The sequence below is a fragment of the Halictus rubicundus genome, chromosome 12 (assembly GCF_050948215.1).
Source record: "Halictus rubicundus isolate RS-2024b chromosome 12, iyHalRubi1_principal, whole genome shotgun sequence".
Classification (NCBI taxonomy): Eukaryota; Metazoa; Arthropoda; class Insecta; order Hymenoptera; family Halictidae; genus Halictus; species Halictus rubicundus.
This window is the reverse complement of record NC_135160.1, coordinates 4,695,494-4,722,077: the sequence shown is the minus strand read 5'-3', so window position 1 is coordinate 4,722,077 and position 26,584 is coordinate 4,695,494. Positions and strand designations below refer to the sequence as shown.

Here is a 26,584-nt window from a genome sequence, read left to right as displayed (position 1 = left end):
TTCTTTGAAGAGCTCGTCTCGAGATTAATTATCCCAACAGGAAAAACAGCGTGGAAAGAATTCTACGTAATTCAATTCATAAACAATTCTACGTAAAACAACTCAGAATACAATTTCCTCGCACGCGCGTCTCCGTTTCGCGGACAATCGTTTTCGAAAGTTCGCGGCCGCGTCGGCACAACAAGTAGCACCGTCGCGTCGACAACTTCGAGCTCGATTGTCTCGGCAACCGATCGCTGTGCGAACAAAATGTCTTCTACATTTCCGACTCGTCTTTCACGCTGCTTCGACCCGGCGTTATCAGTTTCCCCGGGATCCCCACACGTTCTCCTCTACAGCGTTCAATCCGAGCCGTTCCTCCCGAGGAGCGATTGCGATCAATCGATTCCGCTTGGGACGTGGTCCCGTACGCTGTCCCCTCGATCTACTTACGATCTACGCGTCTGGACGCCGATCTCAGTCGACACGGTAATCCCGCGATCGCGACGACCCGTTTCCAGGTCACGGAGAAAGTGCTTTATCGGATCACTATCCCGGAGCGGCGCACAGTTTTCAAACTTTCCGAGGGTTCGTTGTTCTCTCCCCACTCTCTCTCTCTCTCCCCCCTCTCGAAACGATCCCGAGAACCACGACCTTGACTCGATTCCCTCCAAAGATCCTGCGGCTCCGCTGATTGATCCTTTGCCTGAATTCAAGGTAGCCGCTCGGGGATCCGACCCGACCCGGCCCGACACGAAGAAATCCGCGGTAAAATGCACACCGCGGGCTCGGACAGTCGCCGAACACGTTCGGAACCGTCCACGAACCGATTTCTCGCCGGTTTCCTTCAGGAAGGAACGCGGTTCGGCGATCGCAGCTCGCGAACAAGTGGTAAGGCTCGACGATACTACCGACGTCCGTCGTCCAACACGGCTCGCCGACTACTGAGTCGTCCGACGCAGGCGTCGCGACGCCTCCTGCGATCCTCTGTTGTGCCCGCGACAATCTCGCGGTCGCGTCCTCGCCCCCGGAGTCGCGAACTCGTCTCGCAACGCAAGGCGAGGAACGCTCGTTTCTTCGCAGATTTTCATTTTCGAAAAATCGATTTTTCGTTCCCGAAGCATGTTTCCCGCGGAACCAATTTTTCTCCGACACGGTTCCCACGATATCTCAAGTTCTAGTTGACCGATCGACTTGAACTTTTCCGGGAACCTTCGGAACGTGCTCTGCTATCGCATCAACTAAAATTTGTTTAACCCTAATTTTATATTTGAGAGGAATTTTCTCAAAATACAAAGTTATTTTACCACATATGTTCTGCCTGTGTGTGCCACTAGATTATATTCAAATGGGACAGAAACTTTTGCCATCATCCAGCATTACGCTGCACTTAAAGTTAGCAAAAACGACACAACTTACAGGATGAACCGACGCATAAATGCAACCATTCGTACAGTCCCCGGTGATGGCAATAGTACCACTCAGAATTTTCATGATTTCGTTGATGTTATAGTCAAACCCAACCGCAATTAAACTGCAAAACTCCATAGAACCGTGAACCATGTTCGAACGACCCGTTCGAACGACTGCAACCGCTAGAACTGTCCTGGAAAATGATTTTCAACAGACGAATCTTTTGAGGACGAACGTGCCATAAACTCAAAAAATCGGCACCGATCGAAGAGCTGTTATTTCGATGTCGCTGGCTCCCCATCTCCGTGGCGACGGCTTTTGTAAGCTTCACGCTTGAAATTTTCCGCGTTGAACGCGTTCGATGACCGAGTTTTGTGATCCGGGACGATTCGGGGGATCAGCCTCCGAGGGATCGAGTAAAAATCGTGGAAAATGCGAGGCCGTGCCTAAACACCGGTCCCCGGTATTTCGTTATATCCGTCGAATCGATAATTATCCACGGAGTGAGCAGAGAAGGGTCCCAGCTGGCTGGAAGAAGGATAGCCGCGCAATATTCTCGGCTCGCTGGGGTTCTGCTCCCATAAGCGCAACCCCGATCTCTGGGAAGCCTGTCTCCAGAAGCTCGAGCAATTTTTTAAGCGGACCTTGAAGCTCCGGCCTCGTGTTTTGGTTTTCCAGCCAAACCTTCGGGTTTGAAAAATTGATCGTGGAGCGAATCCCGCGCGGAGATGTTGCGGAAATATTGATGAACCCGAGAGAAGAAAGTTCTGTCCGTTTCGATGTCGTTGGGGACTGGCCCTTGAACTTGCGTTTGCCGATTAATTTTGCAACGGTTATCGCGTTGGACCAATGCCTGGAAACTTTTACGGAAGTTCGATATCGAAACGCGTCAGCTGTGATTGCGCGAACTGAAGTTGCTTGCGTCAACTTCCGGGGACTTGCTGTAACATCACGAGACCTTAGGGAAAAGTTTATGGGTCGGTAGTAACGATATGGCGAAAATACGAGGAAAATTCTGAGTACGTGAACTCAGGCGTCTCATCAGGATCTCATTGAGGTAAGAATCAAATATCGTTCAAAATCTGGACACACCAAACGTTTCCTACCAAATTCTTCATTCCCGTCGATCGTTTCTCGATCAGCTGTACAGGATGTCAAACAATTATGTGTCACGGCCACCGTAGCGTGATTATACACCTACGATTTGGTGGAAATTGACATAAAAAACTCCCCGCACAATTGATCTTGACCTTGAAAATCAAGGTAAAAAAAAAACAACATTTTTTTTTTATTTTAATCGTGTTCTACTGGTCATAAGGATCAACTTTGTGAAAGAAACCATGGGTCGCATCTCAACCGTTCTCTTAAAAAATGACATTGCATTTCTTATAATTTTTGCAGCTTCTTTATTTGTAAATTTTTTACATCCACCGCCAGTATATAAGTAAATAGCGTACTATCATACAGCGGGTACCATCAGTAAGCTATCTCGTTGGGTATGAAATTATCATAATCGTGATACTCCTATTTCCCTAACTACAGAATGAAAGAAAGAAGCTGCAAAAATGATAAGAAATGCAACATCATTTTTTAAGAGAACGGTTGAGATGCGACCTATGGTTTCTTTCACAAAGTTGATCGTTATGACCAGTAGAACACGATTAAACAAAAACAAATTGTTGTTTTTTGACCTTGATTTTCAAGGTCAAGGTCAATTTTGCGGGGAGTTTTTTACGTCAATTTCCACCAAATCGTAGGTGTAGAATCACGCTATGGTGGCCGTGACATATAATTTTTTGACACCCTGTACAAACCGTGTTTCCACGCGGTGCTCCAGCGAACTCGGATCGCGCGGCTTTCCTTCCGGTGTACAGGGTAGGGTGAAAGGGCGGCGGTAAAACGCGCGGCTTTTCAAAGCAACAACGCGACACCGTAATTCAATCACGGGGAAATTTCGTTTGCCGCTCGGCGCATAATTAAATCGATGCCGGCGGCACGACTAGGCTAGGCGTTCTCGCCACTCGGGCGAGCAATCGGGTGTCCCGTGAACGATCTAGAAACGCTGCTCGAGGATCTTTTCAAACCTGCCTGTGCCGCGGCCACGTTTCATTCCGCTCGGTTCCTCTCGGTTCCGAAGTCGAGAAGCTCGATCGGTCGCGATCGGCATGCATAATTCATCGGGTAGCTCTCGCGGAACGGAGCGAGAACGATCAAAGGTGCTCGCATAATGGACACGTGCTCAGCCGCCGAGAAATTTCGAAACTGCATTCGGTTCCGAAGAGACGGAAGGCGAGAGGGTCTAACGAGGAGTTCTAACGGAACGCCCCGAGCAATAATCTCTCTGAAATCCCCGGAATTATGGTAATGCCTTCGGCGACGACGGTAGACGCGGGATAGAGCTTGTCAGTCGTCGAGCATTGTCGCGCCCCGATAAGACGCTCGTCCTCTCGAGGATCTCGTTTGATCGACAAGCATCGATCGGCTCGTCCGCGTTCTCCCCGAAGGTGAGGTACGCGTCGATTCACGCGCCGATCCGTCTGTTGATTATCGACGAGCTGCAGCCGCAGATTACGTCGGACGAGCACGCAGATGTTTCGCCGAACGTTTGCCTAAGTAAATTGGAAATGGATCTCCGCGGACGCCAAGAAGGAAACAGCAACACAAATTACTCGAGACCCAGCTGTTTTCATTAAATTCTACCGTTCGAACGCTATTACATCGTCTGCTGCAGCTCGCCGGAGCGAATTCGGCGGCTGGAGGGCCACCAGCGAGAGCGACGACCGGTTAAGCCCCTCCCCCGTGACTCACGGTCACGTGAACGCTAGCGAGTATCGTGCGTGCTTCCGTCTGCCTGTCCCCGCCCTCCCCGCTCCGCTCCGCCCCGCCCCGCCCCGCGGCCCCTCCTGGAACTCTCGCTCGCTTGACACGAGAAACAGAGCTAGCTTAAGGCGACCTGGCCGTCTAGACGGTCGAAAAAGTCGATCTCTCCGTTTCTTTTCAGTCTCCGAGCCTTTCAAGCTCGCACGTCTGGCGAAAATTCAGAATATTCTGGGGCTTCTCGTGTCTTTTCGCTCGCGTTCCTCCCCGTGTTCTTCCGAGCCGCAAGATTTAAATTTAGATTAGGCTGGCGCCAGAAGAAAAGGGTGACTGACGCGCATTGCCTTGTAGAAACGACAATCTCGATCGATGACCTGAGCTAGCAGAATCGGAACTGTGGCCCTTCGATGGCGGAGCTCGGGTCCATTTTGACCGAGAATATTAATTATTCAATTTCTGGTGACTAAATCTGGGCCGACGGAATTTACAAAATAATGCAGAATATACAGGGTGCGGCGCGAATTAGTCCCCACGATTTTTCAGCCCCTTCGGATGGTCGGACAGAAAAATGTTAACCGACAAGAAATTGCAATATTTTAAATTAAAAAAGAAATCGATTTTCAACAAAAAATCAAGGTCGCTGTCATATCTTTTAATGGAACTGGGTATTTTTAACTTGATAATATTGTAGGCGACGTCGAAACGAATTCAACGACCTGCTATACAATGACTTTCGGATGACCTTGAAAGATAATATCGCCATGAATCAATTGCTAGAATATTTGAAATATTTCGACGGTAAGCAATAGCAACGCCTCGCATTTGGAGGTAAGCAAATGAACGTAAACATTGCTTCAGAACTTAACCCACAAAAAACCAAATTTATACGGAGCCACATTGAGAACACAAATGTTAAACGTGTGCATGTAATTAATTAATAATTAAATTAAATTTCCGAACTGCATCCCATTTTGTGTAACGCAAAATTCTGCTCTTTGTAACAAAGTCTTATGTGTAGCTCCCATTAGAGAAGTTCTTTTTACATTTCTACACGCTTGAATTATGCGTTTTTTAAGATTTTCCACATTATCCACAGGTCTTTCATACACAATCGCTTGTAAATATCGCCAAAGATAAAAATCTTAAGGGGTCATATCCGGAGAGCGAGCTGGCCATCGAATTGGACCATGTGTTCCGATCCACTGATCCCCAAAAACTGTAGTTAAGTATGATTTTACAATTGCAGCATTATGAGCTGGGCAGCCATCGTGTTGGAAATACATATCTTCTTTGATGTTTTCCGGGATCTCTTGCAACAATGTTGGAAGTTCATATCGCAAAAAATCTATGTATCGATGTGCTGTTAATATTCCATCGTAAAAATATGGTCCGATTAGGCAGCCGTTCATTTGTTTACCTGTAAATGCGAGGCGTTGCTATTGCGTACCGTCGAAATATTTCAAATATTCTGGCAATTGATTCATGGCGATATTATCTTTCAAGGTCATCTGAGAGTCATTGTATAGCAGGCCGTTGAATTCCTTTCGACGTCGCCTACAATATCACGAAGTTAAAAATACCCAGTTCCATTAAAAGATACGCCAGCGATCTTGATTTTTTGTTGAAAATCGATTGTTTTTTAAAATTTAAAATATAGCAATTTCTTGTCGGTTAACCCTTAGCACTCGAATGGCGACTGTAAGGCGCCACTAAAAATTCCTGTATCATTATTCAAAATATTTTGTACATTATTCAATTTGTTTGTATTTAATAAATTACTAAACATTTCAGTACTGTACGAGTAGATTGCACCACTTTCGTGTGCATAGCATGAAAAAATAAATGCAGAAGGGAAATATTCTAGGTCGGAAAAAATGTTTCGTTTTGGGGTTAAAATGGCTTCGGGTGCAAAGGGTTAAACACTGATTAACTTTGGTAAGAAACATTTTTCTGACCATCCGAAGGGGCTGAAAAATCGTGGGGACTAATTCGCGCCGCACCCCGTATAATTCATGCAATATTGTAAAATATAGAACTAAACTAATTAAACAGAAATGGGGCGAGCAAATCTCATGTTCACGCACGGTCGCATTGATGCGTTTAAACGTGAAAAGTGGAATGGAAAAGGAGACAATGGGTGCACAGCGTCCCTGGGATCGGTGGTTCATGGAACGGTCTCTTCCAACGTGATCGGTCGTTGCATGAATAATCGTCCCACGCGATCGGCCGGTAATTCGATCAGGGAAGAGGCTCGAAGGCTTGCGATCGAACGATGGTAAACGCGGCCGCACGGGCCATTACTAAAATAAGAGCCGCCATTCCGGTGTTGGTTGGCGTTACACGCGGCATCGGCAGCGGGAAGCCATCGTCAACCGTGGCTCCCACATCGGCAGTAACACGTGCGAGTTCGAAATTGCCAGAAATCGATGGGGTATCTCTCCTGCTCTCCCAGTGGGTACTAAAAGCACGGCCGGGTAAATCGCTAAGTGCAAAACACGGTAAAACTACAAGGCAGAGAGCGACTTCCGGTTGCTAGGCCGAAGAGTCCCGGCTCGGGTCTGCTTCCGGTCTTTGCGGACTTTCGTCCTCGACTGCGGGAAGATTTCACTGCAGGATAACGTGCATGCGTTTGTATGTACACATGCAGATTTTATTCCGCTTTCTAGAATTTTTACATTACGCACCGTTCCCACCACAGTAGATTCGTCATCGTTCACGTTCAAGCGACAAAAATTGAAACCGGCTGCTAGACTGTGGATATACATGCAGAGGGTGAACAGACATAACGGACCAATGACGCCATATATGGCGGCAAAAATTTAAAAAAATATTACTATTTACAGTGAGTGTAAAAAGTATTCGTACACCTCCTATAGTTTTAGAAAACCATATATTTCTTTATGTAATTGTACATTTTTTTATAAAACAAAAACACAATTACGATTATTATATGTTTCAACTACAAAATATGACATGAATAAACTAACGAAAAGTTAACGTTAATGAGATATATTAAAAACGGTCTGAAGTCTCTCAAAATTAGCACACAAAAAGTATTCGTACACGTAACAAATTTAGCAATAAACGTGTTATAATTTGCGAAAATAAATTAAATTAATATTTCGTTGGATAGCCTTTCGACTGTATAATTGCGTCCAGTCTTCTTGGCACTGAATCCATTAAATTGGATGTGATTTCGTGTGTAATATTGCACCATTTCTCTTGAAGAGCAAGTTTTAATTGTTCTTTACTTGAAATATGCCGGGTTCGGATTTTTTTATCAAGCAAATCCCATAAATTTTCGATCGGATTAATATCCGATGATTGCGGAGGTGTTTTCAAATATTGTGGTGTGTTATAAAGCAACCACTCTCTTGTGTTGCGTGCTGTATGTTTGGGGTCATTGTCTTGAGTGAAGATAAAGTTGTCTTTCAGACCTATTTTTTCTGCACTACTTACAATATGGTTTTTTAATATGTTTAGATATATTTTGTGGTCCATGATTCCCTCGATGAAGTGTAATGACCCCACTCCAGCAGCACTCATACAACCCCAAACCATGACCGAACCTCCGCCGTGTTTTTCTGTGGGACGTAGATTTCCTTTTTGTAGCTCTGTATTTTTCTTCCTCCAGACTGTACACTTGCCATCAGAGCCAAAAACATTAAATTTACTTTCGTCAGTAAATATGACTCTTCGCCAAAACTCGATAGGCTTATTAATATTATCTTTCGCGAAATCAAGTCTCTTCTTTCTATTTGCGGCATTTACGAAATACTTCTTGCGAGCAACTCGGCCGTGATATTCATTATTTCGTAAACAATTACGAATAGTGCTGGCACATACACTTACTCCAGCGTTGTTTGCAAGCTCAGCAGCGATCTTAGGGGCACTAATGTTAGGATTTTTTTTTATTTCACGCACTATAAAACGTTCATCGCGTGAACTAAGTTTTCGAGGTCGACCAGATTTCGCTTTACTTTTATTGGTTTTTCGTTCACCGTATCGATTTATAATTCCTTGTATTGTGCTATGTGGCCTATTCATTGTTTTTGCTATTTCTCGCAATGATTTGCATTGATTATGCAGTTGTATAATAATTTTTCTTTCAGTCTCACTTGTTTCCTTACCTTTACGACCCATTTTACCGAATGTTACAAAAATTGACTGGTTTTGCAGAAGGTTGCCACAAGACTGTGCATCAAAGACTCTGTCTGATTATTTGTCGGGTCCCGCTAAACCATAATATAAACAATCGGACGCCTTTCAAGTGCATTCTAGTACCTGTACGAATACTTTTTGCGCGCCAATTTAGAGACACTTCTCGTACTTTTTAATTTTTTTCGTTAACGTTAAACTTTTTTCAAGTATATTTATATGACAGTATGTAGTTAAAATATATAACAATTACAATTATGTTTCGTTTTATAAACATGTGTGCAATTAAATAGAGAAATACATGGTTTTTTAAGCCTACAAGAGGTGTACGAATACTTTTTACACTCACTGTATATGTACAGTAAAATATAAATATTTTCCTTTCTATACTTGATATAAAAATGTGGAGTCCACAGTTTCTCTTCGTATGAAAAATAGCCCGGAGCTGCTGGGAAGTAAACTTGAAATACTTCCGGACCGTTAAGGGTTAATTTCTTAAATTGGAGATAGTGGAATAGGACTTTTAGATTATTTTTATTAATTACGCTGATTAAACGGCGGTTATAAATATTGGAGGATGTTTCGACGATTGAGTCTCCACCGCAGACCGGAAGACCGCGGCTTTGCGTTCGTAACGACCTCGCGAAACTCGATACGCAATTTATTTATTTGATACCGATGAATCGGCCAAGGCTTCGGTTTTTGTTCCTCGCCGACTCGATCCCGACGCGACTCGGGTTTTACGGTCGTGATTCCTCCGACAGGTTCGCTCGAGGGGATTTACGATGCCGATTTAAAGCCGATCGAAACAATGCGTGCCATGGTCTTCCTCCAATTGTCGCAGATCGCGACGTAAACAAACGATCGGAGAAACAAAGACTCTATCGAGGAATAAAATCCCTGGAGGATCGGCGAACAGTTCGGGAACGTATGTATGCGGCGCACTTTCCTCGAAACGCGATTCCATATTCTGCGAGTATAAAGCCTTCGCCACGAATATATAACCCTTTAAATTGCCAGTCCGACCCGTCAGCGAGATTGCTGAAAATTCAATTTGCGGATTGGGCAGGAACGATTTCATTGTTTATTGTTTATAAAATGCGTTCCGCGATGGGTTCAACTTTTCCGCTCTGAATTAAATGCGTTCGTTGACGTTCGTGACGGATTTAAAAATCAAACGCAAGCAGATTTTAAAATAACACTGTTGCTAATAGACTGCCGATTTCCTGCATTTATAACGAAAATGGAAATAAAATTGTGGGGACGTTTGAATGACATAAAAATACCTTTACGTTATTATCAGACTGCGGATTTTATGCATTTCTGACAAAAATGGGCAGGTGTAACTCGAACCAGTAAAAAGATTAAAAGAGTTTAACAATGGCGATATACAATTGTGAACATATAAAAATGATTAATGAGCAAAATAATTATCGACCAGCTAAAATTCTCGAACGAATAAATTCATCTTCGTCTAGCTTGCGATCCACTTCAAACATTTTCATTTTGCAGAAAAATCCACAGACCGCTTGTGAATCACTGGTCTGCGGATTTTCTGCATTTGCAAGAAAAAACTGAGTGACATAGAGTAGCAAAAATATTTAGTTTAGCGCGCAGTTTACTCGGCCGTTTATTTATGAAACGAATTTCCGTGCACACACCTTGTAATCAAAGGAAAAATTTTTAATTTGCATAAAATTTCCGCCATTTTCTGCGTTTCGACAAAATGTCAGAACGTTCGAATCTCATTGGACGTTAACTTATCCTCTCACGCCGCGGACCGCATTGTTCCCAATCGTTCCAACGAATAAATTCGAAACCAAGTCCTACAACTTCTGCGTTTCATTGGTCTCGTTACTTCCCGTCCAATTCGCATAAACGAGGTTCCACCGTAAGGTTAAAACGATTTCCAACAAGACAAGCAAAAGCGATCGGATCACGCTGCGCCTTGGCCGACTTTGTTCTTCGAACGCGTGCGCCAATTATCGACGGGGGCCTGAGTCGCGGCAGAGAGGGGGGGGGGGAGGATGTTAATTAGGGCGGCATAATCATTGTCCTCAAGTTCATTACCCCGGGACGAGTTCGGGATACCGTATCGTCCGATTACAAAGCCAGAAGTGTCCTTGAGGCGGGGACTGTCTGCGCGGCCTACGGTTCCGGAAATTAAGACGCGACTGCGGTTCGACGAGCACATCCGACGTTCTGCAGGATCCATTTCTAATTAGCAAAGGGAACCATGCCGCGGAAATAGAACGACGCGATTGGTCGCGGTTAATGGAAAAAGAATCCACGAAACGCCAGGCCCCTTTCTAGGGAAGCTGGCCGAGTTGCGGCTTTCTTCTCCGAAATTGACGTTCGCTCTTTCTCTTCGGTGATTATCAAAGGGAAAGAGAGAGGGAGGGAGAGAGAGAGAGAGAGAGAGGGAGAGAGAGTAGAAGGTTCAACCTGCGTCGGGGTGATTTTATTTTAGGAACCGAGGGACTATAGGGGAACCTCTGTATAGATTTTTCGTTTCTCGTGTCATTGAATCTGCCGAGGAGATACTATTTCTTGGAACTTGTCCTCCTGTCTCCCGTCGATGCATTGCAACGGTTGCTTGCTCCTAGGACGGACATCAATTAGCGTTGAGTCGGTGCATGATTTGTATTTAACCCCAGGACTCCTGCGAGTTCTGACCACTGCTGGATAAAATAGTATTTGAACACACTAACTGCCATATGACTGACAGTGATTTTTGACTAGGTTTAGACATTCATTTTTATTGTGACGTATCCAGATAAACTGAATTTTATTAAGATCTTCAAAAATTCAATGGGGTTAAAACAGCATCCTCTATAATGTATTTCAAATTTCGAGTTTCGCTTTTATTAATTAAATTACCCTGATTTTGTAAGAATCTCTGGGAACGATATTTGGCACTTAATGTGTTAAATAGTAAATAGTAAATAATCCTATGTATTTTAAAGTATGCGTACAACTTTGAAAATAAAATATTTTATTCGATGCAATCAGTTTTTGAAATACTATTTCAAAATAGTATTTTATCTGAAGAATATTAATACTAGAACTTACCAAGCAGTAAATGCAACTGGCATACATTGCCTTATAATAACAACAAAATTGCATTAGTTTAGATTTCGTACCAGTTGTGTTTAAATTTCTATTTCGATAGAGAAAATAAAAAAATTTTCTCATGAAAACACATTTATAATTTCATTATTTTTAAAAGAAAAAATTAGGAGCGAGTCATTTTGACTCATCCTGTAGTTCTAGTGTTAAAAATATTTGGATTTCATCTCGAAATATTTTATTCCTTTTATTTTAAATATTCTTGCTGGAAATAATGGTTCGTATTTAATATAAGTATTTTATTTTATGCCAGATTATTGAAATAAAAAATTATATTTTCTCTTTTAGATTGTTGACTGGAAATATTTTATTTTATGACTCAGATTTTTGAAATAAAAATATTTTATTTCGTGGTTTAGATTAAAATTTTACTAAAATATTTTACTGTAAAATATCAAATAGTACTTGAAATATTTATTTCGCCAAATATTGCCCACCTCTGGTTCTGACCCACGCCGATATTTCACTACAGTTTTCTTTCGATATAAGGCGACGACCGGGGACCGGCTTTCGACGTATTTCGGATGAAGAAGACGCAGAGGGGATAGCGATTTTCTTATTTCCAAATAAAAAGCTTCGTCTCATATCGGAATAAAATTGTACATATTGACCTCGAGCTTGTCCCCACCGCGTCGGGTCACGAATGACCCCAGCTTCGGAGAGTTAATAAATTACTAAACATTTGTATGCGTAAATTGCATCAGCTCCATATGATTAACCCTTTGCACTCGAAGCTATTTTAACTCCGAAACAAAACATTTCTTCCAACCTAGAAAATGACCCTTCCATATATTTTTTTTTCGTGTTATACATACGAAAATGGCGAAATTTATTCGTGCAATACTGAAATGTTTAGTAAAAAATATTTTGAATAATGATACAGCAATTTTTAGTGGCGCCTTACAGTCGCCATTCGAATGCTGAAGGTTAAAATGAGATTATTCTAGGTCGGAAAATGTCGTTTCAAAAGGAAAATAGCTCCGAGTGCAATGGGTCAATTTGCCTCGACGATATTTCAACGATATTATCGATGTATCGTCGAGCATCGTGTAAGACGTAGTCGATGGTCGCATCTCTGGTCGAGGGTGGTGCGGGAGCTGAAGACAGGCGAGGAAATGGACGGAAAAGCAGATCGGGTTCGATACGGGCCGATTCCCGACAAAGCTCGGGGTTCGCGTGATTCTAAAGAGTAATCTCGTGGACGGCGAAATTGTCCGTAAACCTTGAACCGGTTCACCAGCTCTCGAAGGCTGCGCGCCTCATCTCGCGGAATACTCGCGAGTCCGCGGGACCTTCGAGAGGGACGAATCGATTGGTTCGATCCTTTTGAAAGGATTGTACGGGGCGGATTTCGTGCCGTGAAAAAAGGGGCTGGCAACGTAATGGTCTTCGCCAGATTCGCTCCAGTTACCGGAACACGATCGATCGATATTATTGGCTCGCCAATCTGCGCTCCTCCCTCGCTCCTGTTCGATTCGAGTATTGTTTCCGCGTGCCCACTGAACACCTATTCGTTGCACCTGAAACTGTAGTACAAGCACTTTATTAATACCAGCTTTACGCAGCACTAAAACCGAGTATTTTATATTGCTTTATAAAAATAAGAATAACGAGCCCGTCCAAGTTTTTAGCCATTTTTTAAATAATATATACCCAGAGAAATAAATTTGTTGAGTAATTCCACGTAGATGGATCTTCACAATATTATATAATGGTGAATTAAAAATATTAAAATTCCGTCATTTCGACGCGTCCCCTTTATAAACACATATACAGGTACCATTTGTTTAAATGATCTTGCATAAAAAGTTACGGAGTAGCAACAAAACAAATTTTGCATCTATAACTGTCCAATACAAACGTATTTATTTTCAGACAATTTTAATGATGTTATTATGACTTGATTCCTTTCTTATTTATTTCTTTTTTGAATCTTTTACCAACGTGTTCGTGACATTTTTCTGACCGAAGACGATACCAAACGACGACACAGTTCGGATCGTATTTAATTGGACGTTTAATTGGTCACAGTTCGTCGTTTAACTCTCTAAACGAGCAAAATAACTCTACAACAATTTTTTACTTGTTACATTGATCCTGGATGATTGAAAGTGCTCGGATGATCGAACACTTAATTGGATGCAGTGGTGATTGTGAACTAGCTGGAAGTAATTGAAACATGTGTTCGGATGATGGAAAGTTCGGGCATCGGTTCGGATAATCGAGGTTCCACTAGATCGCGATTTAAACGAGGAAATAATGCACCGAACGATGTCGTGTTCGGACTCGTATCAATCAGAAAAATGTCACGGTCACGTTGACAAACGTTTCACAAAGAAAAACCCAATTAAAAACGAGGTCTGCATCGACGACGAATTTCGGATGGACCATCGCGTGGACATTCTGCCCGGGTAGATCGACAATGTCGGGCGGCGTCGACAGTGAAATTTCCAGCCGAAGATCACACCGGGTGTCGTGCCACGGCGAACTTTGACTCGCGGAAGCAATTATCGGGCCAATTCTCCGGTGCACCCCGGGAACACCTGTGCCACCCCCACAATTCATCGATCGCGGCTCGCGATGTTTGATCGTTCCACGTGTGCCCGCGATTACGTAGCTTGCCGCGGGCAATTTGCCCCGGCCGGCCAGCTGGGACACGCGAACATCTTTGCGAGAAGATTCCCTCTGATCCCCCTCCCCTATCGAACCGGTGTGTTCTCGCCACAGAGTATCCCCTAATTATTTTCGACAACGATAAGGGAGGGCAGGTTCCCTCGATCCCCTCTTATCCGGGATCGTACTTGTTATCGGGAACCGTATAACCGCGATACCAGCCTCGGGAATGTCCGGGAACGTTCGTGAACTTCCCCGGCTCTCGAAAACAGTCGAAGTCAATGCGAGACACGATTCGATATCGACGCTTCATCTACTGGAAACCTATTAAGGGCCGGTCTCCGTAGATTCGCGGTAAGGTAGAGCGACTACATTACCGTCAAAAAAGAAATTTCAAAAAATTCGAAATTCTGTTTGCGGCGGCAAACTTTGGTTGACTGTGCAAAAGTTTACGGTTCCGAGCAATTAGCATTGTAAATCAATCCCGATCCCTCTGCTCCCATTGAGAGGGGCCATTTCGTGTAAAGGCTGCAAAAATTTTTTCAATTTCCATGAATTTTTCTCTGAGCGATGGCACGTCTTGCGACGCAATCTCTTGTTGTAATTGATTCAGCTGCAAAAATGGCGGGACGATTTTTAATCGGTATTTTTAAGGGTCCGGTCTTCGTAGATTCCCGATAAGGTAGAGTGACTACATTACCGTCAAAAAATGGTTTTACGTGCCTCAAGTTTTCGTCCGTAAATAAGAATATTTTGTCGCTGGTAAAGGGCTCGTTCGAAAGAGGAAGGTCCGATCTAGGGCGCGCTGGTCATGAGCTGACGAGATTATGCAGATATTTGGTAATATAAGCGATAGAATTATGCCAAATTTGACGATGCGCGTCCCGTGGAATCCAAGCATTTTTATGCCTTTGGATGAGCTTTCTGGATGAAATCGAGAGCACCGCCCACTAGAAAATATCTCCAGCTACAAATTGAGCTATATTTTGTCTTGATTCTCTGCGAAATAAAGCCAAAAACTTGAAGAACTAATATCGATAATACAGAGCAAAAAATGTGACAAGTTTAGTCACAGACTCGTCGGATCAGGACCAAAACGGATCTTAAGTCTGTGTATGAAGGCTGTGAATGGAAATTATTAATTAAAAAGTCATTAAAAAGTTAATTAAAAACCCCGGGCCCTTAACCGGCTTCTGGAGCATCGCGCTACATCAAAAAGAACCTGGAAAATCTGTTTTCAGATAGCAATGGCGTAATTTGATTACGTTGGCGCGACCTGATGGTTCACCGGTGAATATTGCCGCTGCTGTTAGGAAATGCGTTTGAAGATTAATATTTAGTACACAACGTGTTAGAATGTCCGGACGAGTACCAGTGCTCGAGTGTAACGCGTTAATTCTGGAACCTAGAACCGTGAGTCTAAATTTAAATACTGTATACAGTGTTTACTCTATACAGTCGGGGACAAGAATAAGTGGACACTTGGTTATAATGTTATTGTGAGGTAAGAAATGTATACTAACATTAGGCACAGGTCACGCTTACATGCAGTGATCACCATCAATCTTATGAGTACCAATCCAGGCTTCGTACAAATAAGCACATTTATACAATAATTGCAGAATACCAGAAACGAAAGAAATTTCATATGAAATTCGCCATTTAATTGTATCGGACTGCTGTAAGAAATTAAGTTACCGCGTAATAGCTCGGAAAAATATAATTTGGAGCGACGAAAGTAAATTTGAGTTGCGGCAGTTAAAAAAGAAGCTCAAAGCTCATTTATTACACCCACAGTTAAAGGCGGTGGATCATTAATGGTGTGGGGGTGTCCACTTATTTTTCTCCCCGACTGTATATGTCCCAAATGCCTAGTTGATAAAAGACCCAGAATTATACCCTGTGAGACGCTATGAACCGAGCTGTCCTTTTCTACGTTCGGCGTGGATCGAAATATTATCTCCTGGCCGATACATGTCCCTGGATAGACCCGTGTTTTGGACATATATCGAGTAAACGCTCTAACTATTACTACGCACATTCTGTACTATAGTATTACCATCATTCGTATAGCAGAAATAATTTCACCCAACCAACAAGCTGTCGGGGGCTCGAAACACCGAGAGATCCATCGATCCACGGGTCCTGGGGGATGACAATAAATTCGCGGACACGCACACATACACACAGAGCACGACGGTGCCGGAGTGGACGCTACCATCTCTCGTCCAGAGTGGCTAATCGACGAAACGCGAATCCTGTAATTGTCCGAAGTGGTTGAATCGCGTGTCCCGAATCATTCCCGATCCGCAGGGATCGTCACGTGACCGAATCGAATAGAAATCGCGGGGGCGTTCAATTCTTTTGTACCGCTCGGTGCTCGCGTAATCGTTCAATTACCGGTAACAGAACCGGCGGAGGACCGGTTACTTTTCTGTAATCCTTGTTACAGATAATTTCGAGATATCCGACGTTTTCTCCGCTGCGAAATAAATTTGCGAGCCAGACAAGACGCTCCCGGCGCTCTGCGCTGCTGGAAAGAAACCGAGAGAAGGATCCGTCCCCTAATAACCCGTGGCCGGAACCGTTCAGTAATTCTCTGTCGTCGCCGAGAACAGGATTCTTATTACGTTTCCGTCCCCGTCGTTGCACCCGCGATACGCTTCTTTGTGTCCTCGTGATACCCGTAAATTTTTCGACCGCACCCGCATCGACCAACTTTAATTCTGACGTGGTCGAAACGCGAGGTCCGAACTCATCGGGAAAACAGACGTTTGGAATATTAGACAAAGGAACGGTCCAAATAAAAATTATTCAATCAAAATTGAGTAGTTCATGAAAGTTTAGGGGATGTATCAGGACCTTGAATAAGTTCTCGCTGTTTCTTTTACAAAATAAAAGCTTTATTTAAATTATAAGGAACAAAAACATTTCATTCAAAGTATTGCCCATCACTAGCGACCACTTTCTCCCATCTTTCTGGCAGTATATGAATTCCGCGTCGGAAAAACGACATGTCTTTTGAGGCTATCCAAGAATCGATCCATTTTTTAGATTCTTCATAAGAATGAAAGCGCTGGTCAGCTAGGCCATGTGCCATCGAACGGAATAGGTGAAAATCAGAAGGGGCTACGTCAGGTGAATACGGCGGGTGGGGTAGAACTTCCCATTGAAGCGTTTCCAGGTAGGTTTTCACTGGTTTTGCAACATTAGGCCGAGCGTTGTCATGTAGCAAAATCGCTTTGTCGTGTCTCTGCTCGTATAGCGGCCGTTTTTCTTTTAAGGCTCGACTTAAACGCATCGATTGAAGTCGATAACGCTCCCCCGTGATAGTCTCATTCGGTTTGAGCAGCTCATAATAAATTACACCCTGCTGATCCCACCAAATACAGAGAAGAAGCTTCGAATCATGGATATTTGGTTTTGCAGACTATGTTGATGCATGGCCGGGCTTACCCCACGATTTTCTACGCTTTGGATTATCGTAGTGTATCCACTTTTCATCGCCAGTCACGATGCGGTGCAAAAAACCTTTTCTTTTCTGCCGTTGAAGCAGTAGTTCACACGTGAGAAAACGCCGTTCGACGACTCTCGGCTTCAATTCATACGGTACCCAATGTCCTTGCTTCTGGATCATTCCTAAAACTTTTAAACGTTTTGAAACAGTTGACTTATCTACTTGTAATGTTTTTCCAAGTTCTGCTAGCGTCTGACATCGGTCTTGATCGAGGAATTCCTCCAACTTTTCGTCTTCAAATTTTTTCGGTGCGCCAGAACGTTCTTTATCCTCAAGTTCAAAATCATTATTTTTGAAGCGTCGAAACCAGTCTCTGCATGTCGTATCCGACAAAACATTGTCACCGTAAGTCTCAACAAGAATTCTATGTGCTTCAGCTGCAGATTTCTTTTGAATAAAGTAGTGCAATAAAATTCCCCGCAAATACACTTTATTTGGCACAAAAATAGACATTTTCGGAACTAAGAAAAAATTACTTTGTTTACACTAAAGTGAACTACCATACACTGAAATTTAAGGTTAGATACACTACTGCCTTGCATGTGTGTTACCGTTCGAAATTCCACGAACGGGGTACTGCTACTGCCATTTTTGAAGAAACAGCGAGAACTTATTCAAGGTCACTTATGGGAACTTATTCAATTTACGAAAAACAGTGAAGTCTAAAAACAGCTAGAGAGATTAACACTAAACCTACCACGGTCAAAATGACCGGTTTTATATTTTAGAATCTTTGAAACTATAAAAATCCATTTATGAAAAATAATGGAATAAATTTCCTCGTCCAAGCAATTATTGTAATGAAGATTACGTACAATCTTAATAAATGTAGGATTGCCATTTTTATAAGGCAATACTTACCAGATACTGTTAATGCTTGGTAGGTTTAGCGTTAAACTATAGTGCTCGCATCACGATTCAACCGCCTGTAAGTATTATTAAATTTCACGGCTCGACCCTATGCACCGGAACACTATCATCCCTGAGGAGGAGACATTCAAATCGGTTAATCGAGCGACAACGTTTCAAGAGACAGCCCTGGTCTCACACAGACAAGGATGCGAACGACTTCGGGCCGAGATCCTGTTCGCTCGCACAAAGGCGCCCCACAATAGATCAACGTATCCCCTCCTTCGGGGCTGCTTTACAAAAATCCTGTCGGTACAGTCGTTCGCGTAATCCCTCTCTCATTTCGAGATTCCTCGAATTAAAGTTGCAGTTTAACTCTGCGAACGTTCCGCGAAGTTCGTTTGTTTCGCTTTGTTTCGCGGCGGTCTGCGCCGCTTAAGGAATCGCGGCTCGTGAAGAGTCCGCGAGGCGAATTCCCATTTCTGCGGAAAAGAGCTCGCAGAAATTCGCGGCACGACCCTAGAACTTTCGGCCATTCTGCCGACCCTCTTCGACGACCCTTCGCCGGGGGGATCTGGCAAGCGTTCGATCTCCGCGTGAAATATTGCCGGGAAAAATTCCCGGCGATCGTCGTCGGCCTTCCTAGATCGCTCGGCACATTCCAACTGCCTATTCTCAACCGTAGGAGCACTAAATTCTCGCCGAGAATCGCCGATAAAACCATTACAACTTCGTCCGCGGAAAAAACTCGCACCCCAGTCTAGCCCCGACTTGTTCGGAAGGACAAAACTTCCACGTCCCTGTCCCTGAATCGAATTATTTCCAAGGGATCCCTTACGTGGGAACACCGAGGGGAAACCCCGAAGACTTCCTCGAAACAATTTTACCGAGTCAACCGGAGTTTAAACAATTTTTCTCGCTTTAATGCGGCCGCGTTGGGAAAAATTCTATCAAGGGGCATTAAGCTAGAGGCTTTGCTGTTTAAAACGAGTTCAGGTGCAGTATCGTGTACGATCTTATTCGACAAACTTATGGTAATTATTCCAACGATTTTTGGGATATTCGAGAGCATATTGAGAACACGTTCAAATCAGTCCAAAAAGAAAAGGAAATTTTAATGTCTTCTCGCAGTCGGACAATTTTTATTCGGCATAAAGAGCCACGGTCCAGTCACTAACGTGTAAAATCCGCGGACCAATCGCAACGTCGAAGGTTTTCGGAGACCCGGAGCACTCAGGGTAGTGAGTCAGGACGCTGACAATTCGGGGGCGCTGGAGCTAACATTTTAATCCGCGGAACGGCAAAGAAGTCATGTTAACCCGATCGAAGCGCATGTCGAGGCGTTCCCCGAGAGAGGTTTGGCTCCCGGACAAGTTTCCCGGCGAATTGGTACGTGCACAAGCAGTCCCGGGAAGTTCGACAATCGCGTCCGCGGCCGAGTTTATTCAGAGTCGCGGGGGTTCGCGATCGTCCGCGAAAACAGCCGATAATGAGATGTCTGCGCGTCCCGGGGCGTCGAGCTCGCGAACAAACGTCGCCAACTTCCGAAGAAAGCCTCGACTTCTGCCGGAAGTGACGCGCCGGGAATCGATGACTATGACCCAGCTGCTTTGCACACGACTCGGGAACAGCTACACGAGAATCTCTCGCGACGGCTCGAGCAATTTCCACGGAAAGTATGCTGGCCGATTCCAAAGGTTCTCTAACGAAAAAGAAACGAAGAAACAATTTTACGAGTGTGACTACGGCGTGGCCAAAATAAATTAAATATCTTGTTGTTTGACAGGAAACCTATCACGGTCGGAATGACCGGTTCTATATTTTAAAACTATTGAGAATATGAAAATTCATTTGGGGAAAATAGTGGAATGAATGTCACTGTCCGAGCATTTATTATATGGGAAATTACGGACAATCTCATTGAATTTTGGGCTGCCATTTTTATAAGGCAATATTTACCAGATACAGTGAATTCTCCGTATACAGTGAGTCCCACCAGGGCCCGCTCTAGCGGTTACGACGCCCCGGGCAAAAAAACAAATTGCCGCCCCTTTTTAAGCACTAAGCACCGCGCTGAACAAAATGACCTGTTTGTTTTTTAGCAAAATTGTCTGGCAAGGGTAGTCTGAAATTTTCTATTAATTGAATATTTAAAACATCATTATTTTTCTCACACTTACAGCCAAAGCCAAAATGGCGCCCCTAAATTTTGGCGCCCCGGGCAAATGCCCGGGTTGTCCCCCACCCCTAGAGCGGGCCCTGGTCCCACGAGCTCTGTCCACTTGAATATCTTGGTTATTTTAAAGAATACGAGAAAATGTTACTTACAGAAGTTGTAGGGTTTAAGAAACTACATAATGTGGTATTAATGATATTCTTGCTAGTGGAAGCGTAGAGAAGATATAGAGGTCACCTTTGTTTTTTATGTGGAATGTCCAATTTTTTATGTTCGATTTCGGTAGATTGGCGTGTTCTAAGTATAAAAGTACCAAAGTGTATTTGTCCTAAAACGTAACATTTTCTCGTATGGTTTGAAATAACCAAGATATTCAAGTGGTCAGAGCTTGTGGGACACACTGTATGTCAACAACACGGGCCTCTCGAGCTTCGAGGCCTCTCACGTGGTATACCCCGCGGTAATGGGGATAATTCCGCGACGTTTATCATCCAGACCTTGACGACATACAGGGTAGTCCACGCAACTTGCACACCTATATAACTTCCAAAGGATGCGTTGCACGAAAAAGTTTTGTATGTAGAAGTTGCATGGTCTGAAGGGGTACACAATTTAGTGTATTTATTTTTTTTTACAGGTGGAAGTGTTTCGGAGATTTGAAGGTCGACTTTGTTTTCTTAAATGAAATACTATATTTTTTATACCAAAATATGGAAGAATGTCGAATTCCGAGTAAAAAAGTATTGACCTTCATTAGCCCTAAACCTAATTATTAACGAGTAATGTCACTTTATTTCCTGAAAATTTTCTTCGCATAATATCAGGTTAGAAAAATAAAAAGAAAATGAAATGATTTTTCTTTTCTTTGTAAGAAAATTTTCAGGAAATAAAGTGAAATTACTCGTTAATTATTAGGTTTAGGGCTAATGGAGGTCAATACTTTTTTACTCACAATTCGACATTCTTCTATATTTTGGTATAAAAAATATAGTACTATAGTAATTTATAGTAGTAAAAATGCCGTGTTGTATAAGACCCAGAGCCAGTACAAAAAGAGGGGTTACGATCCGAAAACATTAAAAACAAATATTTTTTTAAATTCTACATAAACAACTTAATTTTTATTATAAATATAAATGTATGTACAATACAAAACAAAAAATATTATTTTAATTTAACGCAACTTTAATTTAATTGTAGCCGTGACGTAGGAGTTGTTATAGCGAAACCGTGTTGTAGGAGGGCTACCTGTATTTCATTTAAAAAAACAAAGTCGACCTTCAAATCTCCGAAACACTTCGACCTGTAAAAAAAAAATACACTAAAATGTGTACCCCTTCAGACCATGCAACTTCTGTATACAAAACTTTTTCGTGCAACGCATCCTTTGGAAGTTATATAGGTGTGCAAGTTGCGTGGACCACCATGTATATAGAGAAATCACAGTACTGTTGATGCTTGGCAGGTTTAGCGTAAAATGAACGGCGGTCTCCACGAGTTTAAGGTTTGATTTCAATTAAACCTTTATTTATTAACGGGACTTAAAAATCCCGCTTACCGCTTCGATTCATTTCAATCGCGGAGAGCATGATACGTAGTTTCGGCGACGGAAGTGAAATATCCGCGACGCTCATTGTGTTTTATCTCGCGGAAAATCGGCTAACGGTCCACGTTCGGGCCGCGCGTCTTTATTTTTCACGTTTATTCGGGAGCCCATAAGTTCCCGATTCGCTTCCGAGGGGGGAGAGTGAAATTAATGAGACACGCACCGGCTAGATGGACCAAGATAAACGCCTGCTCGCCTCACCGTGGAACCATGGAGACGGTCGGATGGCTCGTTTGTCACTTGTCCGTTTCCCCGTGCAACGACATTCCTTTCCACGCTTATGCTACTCTGTCGCGAACCTTTTTATACTGAAGGATGCCTGGAGAATGCGCCGTTCGAGAGAATCGCTCGATCAGGACCATTGATCGCGTTAGCTGCGAGCTGGATAGACATATTTTATTCTTTCGATCGTGAATACGCAAAGAGACGAGAATGAGCGACAAAAATGGAGCACTCCATTGCTTGGGAACGGTCCGATAAATTCGCGGACTATTCGAACGCAAAGGGAATAACGGAAGGTGCGAGAAATTCGAGTGAATTAGAGGTTGAAAGAGAATAAGAGAGACCCTTGCGTTCGCCAAATCGATCCCGGCAGGCATTTCGGACCCTTTGAAGGTTCTGTTGCGTTTCGGTGTCACAGGGCTCGCCTAAAGGTTAAGAGTATCCGCTTTGCCCGCAAAGCTATCGCGAATCCGGCGAATTTCGGGTGTCAGCCGATCAACACCTGGCACTGACATACTTTGAGGCGTATCGCGTGCGAATTTCTACGCGCGAATCGAACCGCGATTTAACGAACCAAGAGGAAAGTTCGAGCGGATTTGATGGGCCGGTGTAGGCGCGTAACGACCACGCGTATTTCGCGCGAGAATTTCTAAGCGGACATCCTCCCTTTCGCAAAGATGCCGGGAAGTTGGCCTAATTAATCGGACGGTAACTTCGGGGATTTTTATCTCCGGCGAAAGGGGAAAGCCCGCTCGAGGTTTGCTCGAGTGATCGCGCGCGAGGGAGACAAATCTATCGGATATAATCCGGCGAAAATGTTTTTCACCCAGCGTTTTTTAAAAAACGATATCCCGGCGAGATTCGCTCGAGCCAGCGCTGTTTGTTCTGTTCGTTCCATTAAAAGCGGAATTTATTTCTGCCCGGTGAAAGGAGATCGATGTCGTTTCCGGATTCATGCAGTTTTACTTTTCAGCGGGCTCTCCGGAAAGGATTTTTAACACTAAACGTACCGCGACCGGTCTCACATTTTTTATTCGATAATTATTGAAAGTACGGAGACCCTTCCATTAGAAATGATTAAATAAATCTCTTCGATCCAGCACATATCGTCGTATCGCGGAAAATCCGAATAAATCGTGATTTTTGTAAATAGACGGCGGATTTTATGCGTTTATGGGAAAAATAGGTAGGTGAAATTTCAAATAATTTAAACCTATTGGACATAATAGGACAGAAAATAAATTTCCATTTCACTCCAGTTTTTATTTCGCATACAGACCCGCAGTCTATTTATGAAACAATGTATACATTTTGCGCTCGGTGCTGTGTGCTGGTAAAAATGATTCGATGAAGACAGGTCAATGGAAAAAGTAATAAAAATTGCAGGCGTAATTTGCTTTTCAAGACTCGTCTTTTCTCGTCATACGTTTGCTTGAATCTCGATCGGAAGTTACGTTTGAACTGTTTTAACCTGACATTAAACAGAAACGAGTTTTTCGTTTCCAATATACAAATGTCTCTGGCTGTTTGCTCGAGACCGATTTGGAACACGGTGGGCGACCTGAGGCGCGCTTATCTGACGGTTGGATAAATCGAGCGTAAGCGTGGTCGCCCGCAGTCCTCATCGGCGAAAGTAAATTTAATAGTTTGGTCAAAGGTGAACCGAGGGATTTGTTCGTTTCAGCGGATATCTTCGACGAGACCTGCAAGCAGCTGAAGTCGCACAGCTCGTTGAAAGCGAAGTGCGTGGGCGGCGGAAGAATCGAGCACGATCCCGACGAGAAGACCATCAAAGTCTATGGTTATTCCCAGGTAAATCACGGAATTAATCGCCTCCTAATGAGCCCGATCGATCCAATCGATTATTGACGCTTGCCCGGATTCCGCGGGTCTCCCCGACAAACACCCTGGCGATACTTGAAGCCTCGAGAGTCACGGTTTGCTATGCCAAGTTGGATTAGCGATCACTATGGTCTGTCTTGAAATAAATCCTTTCGATTATACCGATCGATCGCAACCCTGCGCTGTAATTAAAAATAATATTCTGTATGAAATTTTTTATTTTCAACAAACTTTGTTCGAGCCTGTTGATCAACGCAAGACAGAAGTACAGTAAAGTCTCGACCTAAGTCGAACGGAGCTACACGATCTTAGTTCGCCTGAGCTCGAGCTGCCTAGATCGTCGTTCTTTATTTTTCATTATTTTTTTACGGGACTTTCGCCAACTCATTTTCCCGGGCTAGTTTGTAAAGATTCCGATAAGGTCAAAGATTCTCTCGCTCGACACGAAGATCCCGGTGGATCAGATCAGAAAGTAATATTAATTGTGTTCCGAGTCCTCTGTTTGTCGTCGCGCAATCAACGAGTACAGCGAATCGTCGCGGCATTATTAATTGGAAGAGCAAGCTCTCGTCGATGCGACGTTGTCCGAAGTAATCGTCGCGAGCCACCGCCGGGATCTCGATGATTCAATTATCGTCCGGTGCCAATTAAACTTTACATACCCGAAGTTTGAAAAATCTCCCACGGCGTGGGCGTCGCTCGGCGTTGATAAAATATCGATCGACCTGTTAACTCGAGTGGAAAAGTCGGGCCCGGATCGAAATTAGATAGCGATCGGAAGGGCGGAGGCGAGATGAGATCGGATACCCTTCGAAATTCTGTTTGCGGCGGCAAACTTTGGTTGACTGTGCAAAAGTTTACGGTTCCGAGCAATTAGCATTGTAAATCAATCCCGATCCCTCTGCTCCCATTAAGAGGCGCCATTTCGTGTAAAGGCTGCAAACATTTTTTCAATTTCCATGAATTTTTCTCTGAGCGATGGCACGTCTTGCGACGCAATCTCTTGTTGTAATTGATTCAGCTGCAAAAATGACGGGACAATTTTTAATCGGTATTTTTAAGGGTCCGGTCTTCGTAGATTCCCGATAAGGTAGAGTGACTACATTACCGTCAAAAAATAGTTTTACGTGCCTCAAGTTTTCGTCCTTATATAAGAATATTTTGTCGCTGGTAAAGGGCTCATTCGAAAGAGGAAGGTTCAATCTAGAGCGCGCTGGTCATGAGCTGACGAGATTATGCAGATATTTGGTAATATAAGCGATAGAATTAGGCCAAAAATTGACGATGTCCGTGCCGTGGAATGCAAGCATTTTTATGCCATTGGATCTCCAGCTACAAATTGAGCTATATTTTGAAATAAATTCAAAAACGAAATAAATCCAAAAACTTGAAGCACGTTTCTGGCGTCAGAATTCATAATATCGATAATGCAGAGCAAGAAATGTGACAAGTTTAGTCACAGACTTAAGACCCGTCGGATCAAGTCCAAGACGGCTCTTAAGTCTGTGTCTGAAGGCTGTGAATGGAAATTATTAATTAAAAAGTCACGTGACAGTCCCGGGCCCTTAAGGTTCTACGTTTTTAAAAAATACAATTAATAAGTCGATTTTTTGAGCTGTCCCCTTAAACGGCGTCTAGTTTGAATTATCTGCGATTTCTCGGAACGATTCATGAGACCATGATAAGGGGTTCCATACTTTTGCGAGAATTGTAAACTGTAAAGCGAGCCACTGATACGCGACTCGTCGGAAAGCAATTCCAACGCCGCCGCCTCGGGTCTCGTTTTTCCTTATCGCGGTTCGAGAATCACTTTGAAAGTCTGCGAACGCGTTTCTCCGAGGAAAACACAGCAAGTATTGCTATCGAAACGCCTGCAATTTACCGAGACAATACAATTAATTTTCCAGGGCTTCGGAAAGGCGGACCACGAGGTATCCGTTGGAATCTTGAAGAAGAAGTATCTTGATTATACTATCACTTGTTCGGACGAGGGCTATTAAGCGGAACAAGGAGAAAGAAGGCTTCTGTTTGCCACAACGCCGCTGTTTTCTGACGTACCGAGATAATTTTAAGTGTATTTACTCAGGTAAAATAAAGGTTTTGTAATAGTTGTGGTTTGTTTAGTTCGTTCTACCTCTTCATCAATGGTACGTCAATTTTAGGGTATTTAGGGAATCTTCATTTCTTTGAGTTTTACCGATTCGAATAAGCTACGACTTTATACAGACTCAAAATTTGTAATTTTTGAAATAATTTTAATACT

General features: G+C 43.3%; 2 protein-coding genes across 3 annotated transcripts in view; one reads left to right on the top strand and one right to left on the bottom strand.

The window, feature by feature from the left end:
- The window catches only part of LOC143359453 (phosrestin-2), a 65,285-nt gene extending 64,378 nt beyond the window's left edge, over window positions 1-907 (bottom strand). For both annotated transcript variants that reach the window (XM_076797381.1, XM_076797382.1), the window contains exon 1: window positions 433-907. The gene's annotated coding sequence lies outside the window, so the exon portion shown is untranslated. The remainder of the gene's footprint in view (window positions 1-432) is intronic.
- The window catches only part of LOC143359454 (sex-regulated protein janus-A), a 92,578-nt gene extending 66,146 nt beyond the window's left edge, over window positions 1-26,432 (top strand). The window contains exons 3-4 of the mRNA XM_076797383.1: window positions 24,164-24,291; window positions 26,229-26,432. Of these exons, the coding sequence (XP_076653498.1) occupies window positions 24,164-24,291; window positions 26,229-26,321 (221 nt within the window). The 3' untranslated portion in view covers window positions 26,322-26,432. The remainder of the gene's footprint in view (window positions 1-24,163; window positions 24,292-26,228) is intronic.
- Window positions 26,433-26,584: the final 152 nt, after the last annotated feature.